This window comes from Oenanthe melanoleuca, chromosome 3 (genome assembly GCF_029582105.1).
Source record: "Oenanthe melanoleuca isolate GR-GAL-2019-014 chromosome 3, OMel1.0, whole genome shotgun sequence".
In the NCBI taxonomy this organism is placed as follows: Eukaryota; Metazoa; Chordata; class Aves; order Passeriformes; family Muscicapidae; genus Oenanthe; species Oenanthe melanoleuca.
Window position 1 is genome coordinate 30,941,943 of NC_079336.1, and position 13,230 is coordinate 30,955,172.

The window sequence follows — 13,230 nt, forward strand, 5'->3', positions numbered from 1 at the left end:
CTGCCTCTCCCGCGTTGCTCCTGTTGCCTGCCTTGACAGGAATGCCTGTCCAGAACAGCTCATTTTCCACCCCTTAGCCGCAGTAAGCCGCGACCAAGGGGCCAGACCCGGACCCAGCGGGTCACATCTGGCGGCTCCGCACGGGGTAGGAGGACCAGGAGCAGCCGGAGCCGGAGCGAGGAGCAAATTCTGGCGTGTCCAACCCGACCTGCGGGCAGCGCACCTGGAGGGCGGCACAAGCGCCTCTCAGCCTGTCCCAGGGGCGGCAGCCGGGGCGGGCAGGCTGCCGCATTCCCCGCTCTGCCGGCAGCCGTGGCTGGCGGGCTGCTGGCGGGCTCCTTCCCAGCTCCCTCCCGGCTCCTTCCCAGCTCCCTCCCGGCTCCGTGCGCGGCTGTCCCCCCTCACAGGACTACAGCGCCCGTCGGGCCCTGCGCGCCGCCCACACCCCCGCCTCCCGCCGCTATCCTGCCTCCTGCAGCCGGGAGCCGGACCCGGCTCGCCCGAGAGGGGCTGCGCTCGCCGGCCCGGGCAGGGCAGGGGGTGCTGCTGCGGGCGGTGGCCACGCTCGGGGTGGAGCTGGAGCTGGAGCTGGGCGGCCCCGGCCCCGTCCCGTGCGGGGGAGCGGCTCCTCGCAGCCTCGCTGCCCCGTCCCGCCCGCTCCTGTGCCGCGGCTCATGAGGTGAAGATGGTGATCCGCGTCTTCGTCGCCTCCTCCTCGGGCTCGGTGGCGGTGAGTGGGGGCGAGCGGCGCGGCCGCGGCGGGCAGGGCTCAGCCGGCGGGGCCGGCGATTGCCGGGGCTGGCAGCTCGTCCTCCCCGCGCTGCCCAGCCTGCCCTCGGCTCCGAGCCTTGTCCCCGCACCGAGTCCCTCCGTGGGCTGCCCTGGGACGCGGGGCTCAGTTTGCCGCGGTTGCGTGAGCCGTGGGGGCGGAGAAGACAACTCTCCTCCGCAGGGCTGCCGATGCTTAACTAGTTCGTAAATTGCCTTTGGCAAAACGAGCACCCCGACACCTTTGTAGGGGACAAATCTTGGGTGTGTTTAAAGGGTCTTCGAGGTCGTTCGGTGGGGTTAAACTTCCCGCGCTGGGAGGCGGTCAGCGGCGCGGAGCAGGGGGGACCATCCCGGGGAGCGGAGCCCGGCGGGCGCGGTGCCTCGGTGCCTGCGCCCACGGCAGGTGCACGGACAAACACAGGGAGAGCCTGGGGACAGGCTTCGGGCCACCGGCACCTCTCTGCATCACGAAATACTCTGGAACAGGTACAGCTCTTCTCAGACTTGCTTTTGAAGGGCATCACTGCATTCTCTCTTTAATTGAAGCTTGTACATCATTTACTCTTGTTAAATTAATTATGTGTGTGACCTATGAATTTCCATATTTTCATACAAAGTGACAGCTTTCTGTTAAGGAAATCTGGGCGTGAACGTCCTACTGAATCCGTTCTTTAATAAGAAACATCAAAATGATTCAGATATAATTGATATTCTTTATGCATCAGCAGTGAAGGCAGAAGCACTTTCTGTGTTGCAGAAGGACATAGCACATTCCTGTCTGAAGGTTTATTGTGTATTCAGTTCCTTCAGCCTTTTACTGTGTGGATCTAGTTTTCAGTTCAGTAACATGATGACAGGTATGTGTTCTGTTCTGGCATGAAGTGTTCAAAATGCTTAGTGGCTGCATTACAGCTAATATAAACTAATTATCCATTTCAGTAGCCAACTGAGTAAACACAGCATCTACAGAACTCTGAAATCCATATCCATCAAGCATCCATAAGAGAAACATCTTCCCTGCATGGGCAGTTGGTTCACGCTATTGTAGTGTAACGTTGCTGGTTTTAGTTTCTGTTTCATGCCCCGTGGGCTGAACAACATACATAGTTCTGTATTTCATTTTTGTTGGGGAGTAGAAAAGGGACACATAATTCACTCTCCCCCATCTCCAGTCTGCAAGGAGGTTACTGATAGGAGTTTTAGATTCAGCTCTCTCCTTCCCCTGCAAAGTACATAGGCAGTTAGCAGAGCAATATAATCCTCATAACTATCTTATTAACCCAGCAAACCAAAGCTGAGTTTGACAAGCAATTTAAATTGCACATCAGTTCTCTTGCTGACTGTTTTTTTTCTGGGTTGGACAAGAAGAAGATGGCAGACTATGGGTAACAGTTTGCTGGTGATAGTCAACTTTTAACTTTTTAATCAGCAGTACATTTGAGTGCTGCCTAACCAGAGCAGAACAGATGATTCGGTGATTGAGGGTACTGTTATAAAGGGCCAGAGCTGTGACATTGCTTTTCTGACAGTTTTTTTCCAGAATTTAAGAACTTTAATCATGGGCTAGGTTCCTGCTGTTCTCAGTGTTGCATCATGGAGGCTTTTCTTTTTTCTGTAGGCTTTGCAGGGGGTGTCCTTAGATCCAGGCTAAGGATGGAGGAAAATGATGAAGAGAACACTATTATTAGCTAGTTATGTGGGAATCTGCATCTGGAGAAGAAGGTGGTTACTGTATTTCATGTCTCTAAACAGTTTTAAGGGGAGTTTTAAACTTGTTATCATCCTTCTAGAACTAAACATTAGTGAAAAGAAAGAAGAAGTGTTTGAGTCATGCAATTGTCAATTTCTCCAGCTTTCAACACTACATCAGCTATTTTTTGGGATCCTGTGCAATTCACAAGACAGAATTATTTCCCCATCAAGAAAAATGAGTACCCCACATAGATTCTACTCCACCTTCTGCTAAAAATGGTATCAGTATCCATGGTTTAATTTCCACCTGTAAGTCAACTTAAGTGACTTAATTGTAGGCTAGCTGGTTGTAGGAATGGATGTTTCTCAGAGTAGTATCTGATCTGCTGTAATTGACCAGAAACTTCTATATGTAATACTGACTGACAAAAAAGCAGTGTCATTGTGACATAATTATTTTTCCAATCTCTCTAGACATACTCGGTTAAATTACTCTTTATTTTAAAATAGAAAGTCCAGGTAGTCTCTAGAGTAAGCTTTTGTTTTGGCAAATATAATGAGCTAAACTCCTTGTGTATGACTCCTTTTGAAGTCTTCAGAATACCCAGGTCAAATGATAGGCATTTGGCTGAAACATTTCTGAGAAATACACTGATTGTATACTCAGAAAAGGCTTTAGTTTGCATAAATATAACTACTAAAGTATTTCTTAATCTCAATACTTGGTGTAATTTGTTTTGTGCTAAAAAAGATAAAAATATATAATTGTCACATGTAATTCTAAGAGTCTAGTGCATAAAATATTTTGAGGGTCATTCCAAAGAATGAGAAAAGGAAGTAATTGAAGTGAATGAGAAAGAGCCAAGAATAATGTGAATTTTCCCTTCATTTGGTTTTGGAGTTCTCCCTGCAGCATCTTCCAAACATCTGAAAGTTCTTAGACTCCCAAGAGGTTAATTGTTGTAACTGCTTTTTGTTTGTTTAATAAAACTTGTGATTATAAATGCTTCATGAGCCTAAAATAACTCTTGGATCCCAAACTGTAGTTGTTGCTTGAGTGGAAACATTGGTCTTCAGTGTTCAGGGAAGCTGGACAGTGGGTTTAGCCTGCGGGGACGCTGTAGAGGAGTTTCTGAGACCTTGTGGGAAGGGAGGAGGGTGGCATTGTGCGTGTGGGTACATTTCTAAATCACCTCGTGTTGTTTCAAGCATGCATTAGGCAGATTCAATTGAATTGCAATGCGAAGCCTCTGAATAGGCAGACAGGCATGTTTCGACAAGCCTTACTGTCTCCTGCTCTTTCTGACCTGAATTTCTGCTTGTGTTGGTAAGCTGTGTCTCAAATTCCGAGCACTTCTTTGTGGGGCTGGGGAGGCAGGCTTTGCTACTCCTCCCTGATAAGGAAAATCAATGTTCTTTTGTGCCTAAGAGAAAGGTTACTTTAAAAGTAGCCTTTACTTTTCTCTCTCAGCAATGCTTACTGCTTTCAGGAAACACTTTATGCCCATGCTTTTCACCAAGTCACCAAAGTGACTGTCATTTTATCTGTTTCACTTTGTCCAGTCTATCAATAAAAATTTACACTTGTGCTACTGTACTACGTATGGACTCATAGTTAAATGATTTTCAGTGTTTTAAAGCAGCTTTATTTTTGTCAGGAAGGTGGTAGTATGAGCTAAGTAACTTTAAGTTTGGAATTCTTAGAGTTATCTAGAAATGCCAAACCAGAGAAGACTTCAGTCTTGCAGCTAGAAGGCTGAAGATCAGGTAAGGGGAATATAATTGAAGAGCTGTTAAATAATGGAGAACCTTTAAACATCTGCCTCTTGTACTTTCTTCTTTGTGGTATTAATTTAATGAAGCTTCATCTGTTGAGCTGAACAGATAATATAGGGGAATTAGGAAAATAATGGTATATCAGGCACAATCTACTCTGACTCGTGAGATATGTGGAAAACTTTCCCATTGAAATCTTTGAATGCTCACAAGATGAGAAAAACAGGTCATTGAAATGAATTCCTTTTAGTGCACAAAGATAAATGCTACTCAGCTACGTTTTTCAGGAGAACATGTTTGGGAGGACAGGAGAGTTTGGGGAGGAACAGCAACAGCCTGAAAGAATAGACTGTTTTAAATGTCCAAAACTTGGACTTTGACTCTTGCAACTGAAGAGGATTATGGATATTTTACTAGGAAGCTTGATAAGATAGGTGCAGTTGTAGTTAAATTGTTCTATTGCAAATATTGGTTTTATGAGACTAAGGCTCTCCTTTTGATTAAGCGTATTATGGAGGTCAAATGAGTTGGATTTTTTGTTTCCTGGAATGACTTTAAATCACATTATAAAACGTTGGAATGTCAGAATAATTATAGTCGTGTTTGTTTGGTTCTCTTGTTGTTGGGTAATGTAATGTAGATAAATACAGTGCTAGCATTCTTAATGCTAAGCTGGTTTCTGATGGATGATGAATTTCAACTCCACCCTTGTTCGTAAAAAGTCATTGTAATTCAACATTTTTCATGGCTCTTCTCAGAAGGATTGTGCTTCTTGTTGGAGTTGTGGAATAAGTTAACTTGGAATATGCCACTTCTAGAATATTCACCGTCTTAACTTTTTTTTTGTTTGTCTCTCTGCACCCCAGAAACACGACAGTGAAAACTAAAGTGATTTGGTTGAATGATACAAGTGCCTTTTGAGAAAACAGCATTAGTTATGGTGGTCATTTGGACGGATGTACAACTTGTTGTATGTGATTTATGCAAGTTCAACTAAAAAAAAAAAAAGAAAAAAGCTTTGTAAATTGTAAATATTATATTGATTCTTTTAATATTTGAATTTCATAAAATCAGATCAGAGCAGCAGGTAAGCTAGCTTTTTAGAAATGAGACAATAATCTCTGCAGTTGGAAGTGATCCTGCAATATGTACATGGGAAGTAGCAGTATTTTAAGTGCTGTCTACATCTGCCAGCCTGCTGAGGATACATTTGTTGGATTGGATCCTCAAAGCCTGATTTTTGAGTCCCACATGAGCATCATACTGTGTCACTTCACCTGTTCAAGGTGGTGGACATTACATCCATAACATCTTGGACATTAGCAATTGTATTAGGTGCATAGGAGAGGTCTGGGGACTTTCTGGATCTAGTCCCTTTGATGAAAAAATTAGTTCATTCTTCCTCAAGTTTCTTACTATCACGTCAGGTGACTCATTCATCTTTGCTGACTTCTGTCAGTCCTATTTTGCAGGGTTGTGGCAGAGAGATCCTGAGAGCCTCACTCATGACTGAGTTTTGTGAGGCAGGGAGGTCAATGTTGAAGGCTTTGGCTGGTTTTCACCTTAAGGACTCGCTGTCTGTGCATCTAGGTTTCAGGTCTTTATTCCAAATAAATAAAGCTCTAGTTCCATTCTCCTGCCTTGTGATGGAGAGAACTGTGAGCCTGTCAACAGCAGTTCAGATTGCATAAGGAATGTGTTCAGGAGGGAGCTGAATGTGAACCCTAGTCACAAGGATACAGGCAAATTTGTGTTTGGTATTTAGTCCCTAACTGTTGCACCATTCTTGTATGCTCTAGTGCTTTTCAAATATTTACATTTCTTCTTGGCAGATAGATCATGTCAGAAATAATGCTACTTTAAAGAGCATGCTTTGGACTGCACAGTGTCATGTGCAGAAGGTTGGTTACTGACCTTTGATTACAGTTAGCTGTAATAGAACTTCAAAGGAGGTATTGTTCTTCCTGAGGTTATGAAGACTTTCCCCCTTTGTTTTTCTATAGGGTACAGCAGTATTAACATGCAAGTCCCAAATGGACATGTTTCACTGATGGTGACCTGTTCTCCTTAATCTTCCACCCATATTGTTAAAGTCTAGAAATGCTTTCTCCTAACTCTGGTCATGGTGATTCAGTGGTCATCCAGTGATGGCTGGATGTTGCATATAAATTAATTTGATTATAATAAGTGAAAAAGAATATTGAAGTATTAGCTAACTTGCATTCAATTTATTAGTACAATTTTCTTAGGAATGTTCAGAAATTGGGAGTTGTGGACAAAAAAGCATTTAAGAAAGTTCTTCATTATACAATATCAGTATCACTTTTATGTTTATCAATCTGAGTGCAACTTGAAGATAGAAGATTGTCACTGGGCTGGTAACTTAGAATGTATCTCTTTATTAGCAAGTACTCTAAGGGGAACAGCTTCCTCACCTGCAGCCTCAAGTGTTGGCCTCCTTAGGGCACCTGTCCAAAAGGAAATGCTGCAATCTTTGTTTTCCTTACAGTGTGGAAGCTTGCTAAGAAGAGTAATGAACACAGAAACACGCTACTCTGTGGAATCTATTCCTAGTTGAAATCTGCTATATCCAAAAAACCATGGTCACATTCTTGTATGTCAGTGTTTTTTAACAGCTTAATTTTTAGTAGGTTTTTAGAAGTTTGTTTAATAGTTTAGAAGATAGTTAACATTTTGCAAGTCCCTTAAGTTGGTAAATCTCTTCCTTGGTGAGGTGAGACTCAATGTGGACGCGGTGATGGTGTTTCTTACCTGTCACTGTCAGTGAAAATGGTCTGCAGATAGCTGCCAAAGCTCAGAAGAGCTCCTGAATTCCTCAGTAGCCAAGAGGTTGTTTCCATAATCTTCTTTCCTGGGATTGGTATGCTGTTTAGTTGGCACCCATTGGATGGGCAGATGACTCAATTCAGAGACCTAAGTCACTGTTGCCTGTTATTTCTGAAAACATCAGATTTCAGTGTGTCTGATGTAGATGAGCAAAGGGTGACCTTTCAAGAAATGACTCAAAAGTTGTTGATGACTGAGCAGAAGCAGTGACTGATACACAAATGTTGTACAGGTAATTAATTTAACATAGTTTGTCTTGATGCAAGAGAGCACAGACACAAAACTTCCTTTCTTGTCTTATGTGGACTGTAGACCTCCATCTTTGAAGTATTTTGGGTAAAATCTTTTAATTCTTCTGTTCAAAGCTGTGGCAGTCCTTCCACTCAGGTGTGCTACTTTACTGCAAGGTATTTATCACCATTCTGAAGGGGCTGAGTCTAAAGAATGTGGGTATCCTCCTTTTGTGGTCATAAGAGCTGCAGTGATGAGGAACCTAGTTATTTTTATATGATATAAAACCAAGTTATTTCTGTCTCATTAGTGTGGGAAGGGAAAATCAATTTGATTTGCATTGGTAAACAAGCTTATTTAGTCTAAATTTAATATTGTACTTCACTGTAATTTAATTTGGTACAAAGAAGAGGGGATAGCTGTCTAGCTAGCTGATTTCTGAAGAGAAGTTCTTAGGAGATCCAGGTTGTTCAGGGAGTCAAGTGAATCATCAGTGACAGTATGCCCTTCTGTTGCTGCCCATCTGCCTTGGGTAGGAAAGACCTTGTCTTCACAGTTCCAGGATTTGTTATTGTTGGTTTCCTATTCTATCCCTGGATAACTAATACCCATCATACTAAGACAAAATGGGAAAATACAAAGTGTTTTTCATTTTACTGCAAGGAATAAACTTGCAGAAGTTAATCCCTGGGAGTGATGTTTGCATATGTCTCAACTTGCATTTTATTTGAATATGCATATGTAGATATGTACTTTTGCATACACGCATTTATATAGAGAGATACAAATATCTAGATATATATATGTGGATATGGAGATATATATACATATATATATACACACACATACACATATATATATACACACACACATATATATATGTATATATATACATATATATATGTTCATGTATGCATACTTAAACCTTTTAATCACCAATAGATGCTAATTATCCCTCAGTAAAAATAAGCCACTGATTTTAGCATTCCCAGAAGAGAAATAAAGTCCTAGTGCCTTTAGGATGCTCAAGATATGTCAGCAGCTGTTGTTGGGGCTAACATGCTTTCCCATTGGCTTTTGGATTTTTATGCTGTTGCAGAGGGGCAGAATATTGTTTACCTTCATATGTTGGGAGATACAGCCTGTTTTGATTCTTATTACCAGTCCATGTAGCACAGGTCCTCTGAATTCACTGGATAGGACCCACTTGAGCAAGAGAAAGTGCCTCAGAAAAATATTCAGCAGAATTTAACACTGGAAATTCTATTAAAACTTTTACAAGTTGGTTCTGTTTCCTGGCATTTTCATATACTGCAGAGGATGATATTTGGTATTGTCAGTGCTATTAAAACCTTTGTGAGTGATTATTTGGAGCAATTGAATAGTAACATTACAAATAAATTAAAGACTGGTTTCTTAATCTGTTTTTTCCAGAGAAAATCAAGTGAATTTTTGTGTCCTTTCATTTGAAAGAAGGCTTCCTTTGATCTGATGAACAATAAAGCATCAGCAACTGTCATTAAATTGCTGCAGGGTTAGTGAAATTATCATCCCTGTCCAGTCTAAAGAAATGCAGTTCAAGTATGCATTAAACCTTTGATCTGCATCTATATCTCCTAAGGTCAGATAGTCTTTCTGAAAAATCTCTAATTGAGTGATCTGATAGGTTTATGTAGAAACAGAGACAGGAGTGGCATTTGAAGGATGTAGATAGCATCACATTCTTCAGTAGGAACCAGCCAGAAGGCTAAAATTAGTTAGAAAAGAGATACAAAACTAGTCTTTGATCAAAGAAGACAGCTGCTATGAAGGCCCTGATGTGCAAGCAGTCTGTTCCTGCTCAGTCAAACTGGCTTACCTGCAGCAAGGTCTGTTTTCTAGTAAAGGTTCCCAGCATCAGGCCCAGGGAAGTCAAAAGTCACTGGGTTTATGCAGCTTGGTATACAGCAATACCTCTGGCTATGTGGAGATGACTCCTGTTGACTTTATAGAAGTGTCTGCAGTTTATGGGATAATAGATGGCTGCTGTGTTTGGGGATGCACCTTGTGGCTAAGAAATGGGTCTGCAGAAGCATAAAAGGAAAGAGAATTTACAGATACAGAGCTTCAAAAACACACAAGCTACACAAGATATATTTGTATTTGTTGAAAGAGAAATAATGTTGACATTTATTAATAAGGTTAGAAACCTTGTTCTGCTCAGTTGATTCGAAGATAATTTTGTTACTGATCTGAATAATAGCAGTGGCACTCAGCCCTGGTTTAGAAAATCCATCCTCCTAGCCTTACAAAAACATGAGAAAATGTTGCAGTAATATAGTCCAATTTTATCTGAAATATGACATTTGTCTCAAGCCATAAGTGCATTTTTCTGTTGCAGTTTCATGTAGTGCTGAGAAAACCCATAAATATCTGCAAAAACTTAGCACAATGAATTCTGAATGACTTGCACTGCTGTTACTGCTGTTATTTTAAAGTGCATTGTCAGGGTGTGTGTATCTGTGGCTGGCAGAATGACACATCTGGGCTGTGTGGATAGTAACTGTCAGGAGAAAATAGCATTGACAACTTTATTTCACAAACTTGTGTTTGAAAGCATGTTGGAATCATAGTATCTCTGCTCTTTTAAGGTGAGAGAACAAATAAATGCTAGCATAGTCCTCCTTAAGGAAAGGCAAGATGTTTTTTCCAAGTGGTCAAGGGGTCTTATCATTACCCCAGATTCATGGAGGAGGATTAGTATCTGTGTGGGAATAATGTGGCTGTGGCCTTGTGTTTATGTAGGAACAGGATTCTGCATTAAAGCCAGCATGCCACTGCTGGGCTGACAGTACTGCAGTCCTCAAGCTTGCCTTAATGTGCCTTAAAGCCTCTGCCTTGCTGTCAGGAGACTGCTGCACTTGGCATTTTAGGATCCACATTCTGCATCCACTGGCTCTTGTTTCAGAAACAGCTGGAGCCACAGTTGGGTGTACCTGGGCTATGGGCCCTGAGTGACAAAATACAGAGGGTGCAGCTCATAGTTATGGCAGGAGATGGCCAGAACAACTTGTATCTTGAGCTAACAGAGCTAAGACCCCACCCAGATGAAACAAGGCTAATTGCTTGTTACATCTCCTGGACTGCTAGGTGGTTTTTTCCATTCTGATATGTAAGTATTACTGTGCCACTGGGTTGTGCTGCTTAAAGCTAATGAGAAGGAAGAAACATGACCTATTTTTTTTTAGTGCTGAAAATTTTCTTTTATATCTCATTTGCAATAAATACAGAAAATACAGCTGGGAATGCTTTATTCATTGTGACAAAACAATGTAACTGATAAAAACAGAGAACTAGTTCAAACACTTTGTGTTCTGCTGACTCACCTCATCACAACAAAAGTAAATTCTGTGTTTTCATCTTAAAAATTCAGGTGGTAAACATGTTACATAATAGGAAATGTGTGGGATCTCTTGTTAGGGGGATTCTGTGTTTTTTAAACTTCCATTTTTCTTCACAGAATTTAGAGTAGAATGGAATATTTCAGTTGGAAGCAGTTTACAACCATCATTAATCCAACTGCTTGACCACATCAGGGCTTACCAGACATTAATTAAAGCATGTATTAATGGCATTGTCTAAATGTGTCCTAAACAATGACAAGCTAGGAAGCCTGTTCCAGTGTTTGACTGCCTGTGAAGAAAGGTTTCCTCATGACAAATCTGAACCTCCCCTGACAAAGCTATTACACATCCCATTGCTGGATAGCAGGGAGAAGAGATCAGCACCTCGCATTCCACTTATCCTCCTCAGCAAACTGTAGGGAGTTGTGAAGTCACCCCTCAGCCTCCCTTTCTCCAGACCTGACAAGCCCAGGGCCCTCAGGTGCTCCTCACAGGACATTCCTTCCAGACCCACCAGCAGCCTTGTCACCTCCTCTGGATGCATTCAAGGACCTTCTTCCTAAACTGTGGGGCCCAGAGCTGCTCAGGGTGCTGGAGGCTGAATGCAGTGGGATAATCACCCCTCTGGATCACCTGGTGATGCTGTGCTTGCTGAGCCCAAGGGTGTGGGCTGCTCTCTTGGCTGCCAGGGCACACTGCTGAGCATTAGAGCATTTGCTCACTTTCCAAAACCTGCTTATCAAGCTGCTCTCTTTGGTGCTATTTTAGTGAACTTTAATTAATTACCAAATATTTAATGTTTTAGGAAAATAAAGAAACAAAATGTATTAATCATGTTTTACTTCCCAAAATCATAACTCTACTAAACAAGTTGATGCACACAACAAAGCAACATCTCTAAATCCCTGCAGATTTTTAGCTGTAGCACTTTTGGACTCCCATATGCAAACAATCCCCCACTCTGCTTACTTTGCACGACTGTGAGACTGAAAGATCAACTTTCTGTTCATCTATGCAGGACTGAGTTTCCAATAGTTTAAACTTGACAGTTCTCATCTACCTTGCTGAACTGGAACTTTGCTGGGGAGCAAAGGATATTCCTCAGAATCAAATAACTTGGAGAAATCAGAAGAAATAAATATGAATGAATGTAATATAGCATGGAGATCAGAGAACAACTTGCATTTAGTTAGTAGGTACTGAAAAGTAGTTGAAATAATAAGAGTTGCAGTTATCATACTTGTATTTATGTGTATGTGTTTTGAAAAGGAAGATAGATGTTGCTTGTTGAAAGGGTTTATTTTGTGATGCAAAATGCTTGCTATAAATATGCCACTTTGACAAAAGGGAATGTACGAGTAGGAGTTAAATGCAGAATGCCAAACAGGAGATTTAAATTATTCTCTGGCATCTTTGAAAGGTTTCTGCTGGAAAAATGCATGAAAATAACACTTCCTTTTTAACTACTCTCTTGAACTACTGAAACATATGGTAAATTGCAAACAAAAGCATCTATCTATTGAAAGAAGTTAGCTGCCAGCTAAGATTTGAATTGTTAACGTTTTGAAGCAATAGTCTAACCCTGCAGGATGGTTCCATCAGGAGAAGTTCTTGATAGCTGAGGATATATTTTACAAATCCATGACATCTTCCAAGCTGGTCAAAGTTTCTCCTGTCTCTTGTGCTACCCACTAAGATGCTCAACTTCATTTAAAAGGGGAAAAAAAAAAGTCCTAACACATAATTCTAATAATTTTTTTAAAATCAGATGAATTTATGAGCAAGCTCTGGTAATCTGCCCCCTGTTTTAGTTAGAGGTGAAGAGCCATTGAAGAACCAACACGCTTTCCCACAGTGTCCTCACAAGAAAATACCTATAACTCTGAAAGATCCTGTATCAATAGCAAAAATACCATTTGAAGCATACATTTTGTCAAATAGAAATGTTTTCAGGATAGATCAATTCCACAGATTCTTCCTGTAGGTTATAATCTAAACTGGCAGCAGGCTTTGCAAACTCCCCTACTAGAACAACCAGATTTGCATCCTGACCTTTAATCTGGCAGTCACCTGCTGCTTGCCAGGCTGGGCAGGGAATCTTCTGGCTCTGTTACTCAGTCTGCATGGAGTCCTTTGGCTCTGGTCTGTCTCACAAATCTGGAGCTGCCTGTACCCTCAGTAAGACTTCCAGGCTCTGGTACAATTCCTGCTGAGCTGTCTTCAAGGTTCACTTTGTTTTAGCCATTTTTTATTTCTACAGAAATGCTGTAGTTTTTTAGTTTTGCATTGATGCAATAGAAAAAAATCACACCTTTAATTGAAAGGTAGATCCAGCAACAATGGCATTCTTATTCTTTTGATGAGGAAGCAGTGAGCCAAAATTTGGGGTTCATAGCATCTGTTTTCCTACAGTCCATCAGAGACTCCTGTGTAAATGGATTTTCAGCACTGTAAGAACACATTGTTCCTACTGCAAGAAGAAAATTATAGAATCACTTACTTTGTTTGTGTACATCAGTGGCAGGTCTTA

At 41.5% G+C, this 13,230-nt stretch overlaps 1 protein-coding gene across 1 annotated transcript in view; it reads left to right on the top strand.

Moving 5' to 3' along the window:
• Window positions 1-450: 450 nt before the first annotated feature.
• SH3BGRL2 (SH3 domain binding glutamate rich protein like 2) overlaps window positions 451-13,230 on the top strand; it is a 36,194-nt gene continuing 23,414 nt past the window's right edge. The window contains exon 1 of the mRNA XM_056486924.1: window positions 451-730. Coding sequence (XP_056342899.1) covers window positions 686-730 — 45 coding nt within the window. The 5' untranslated portion in view covers window positions 451-685. The remainder of the gene's footprint in view (window positions 731-13,230) is intronic.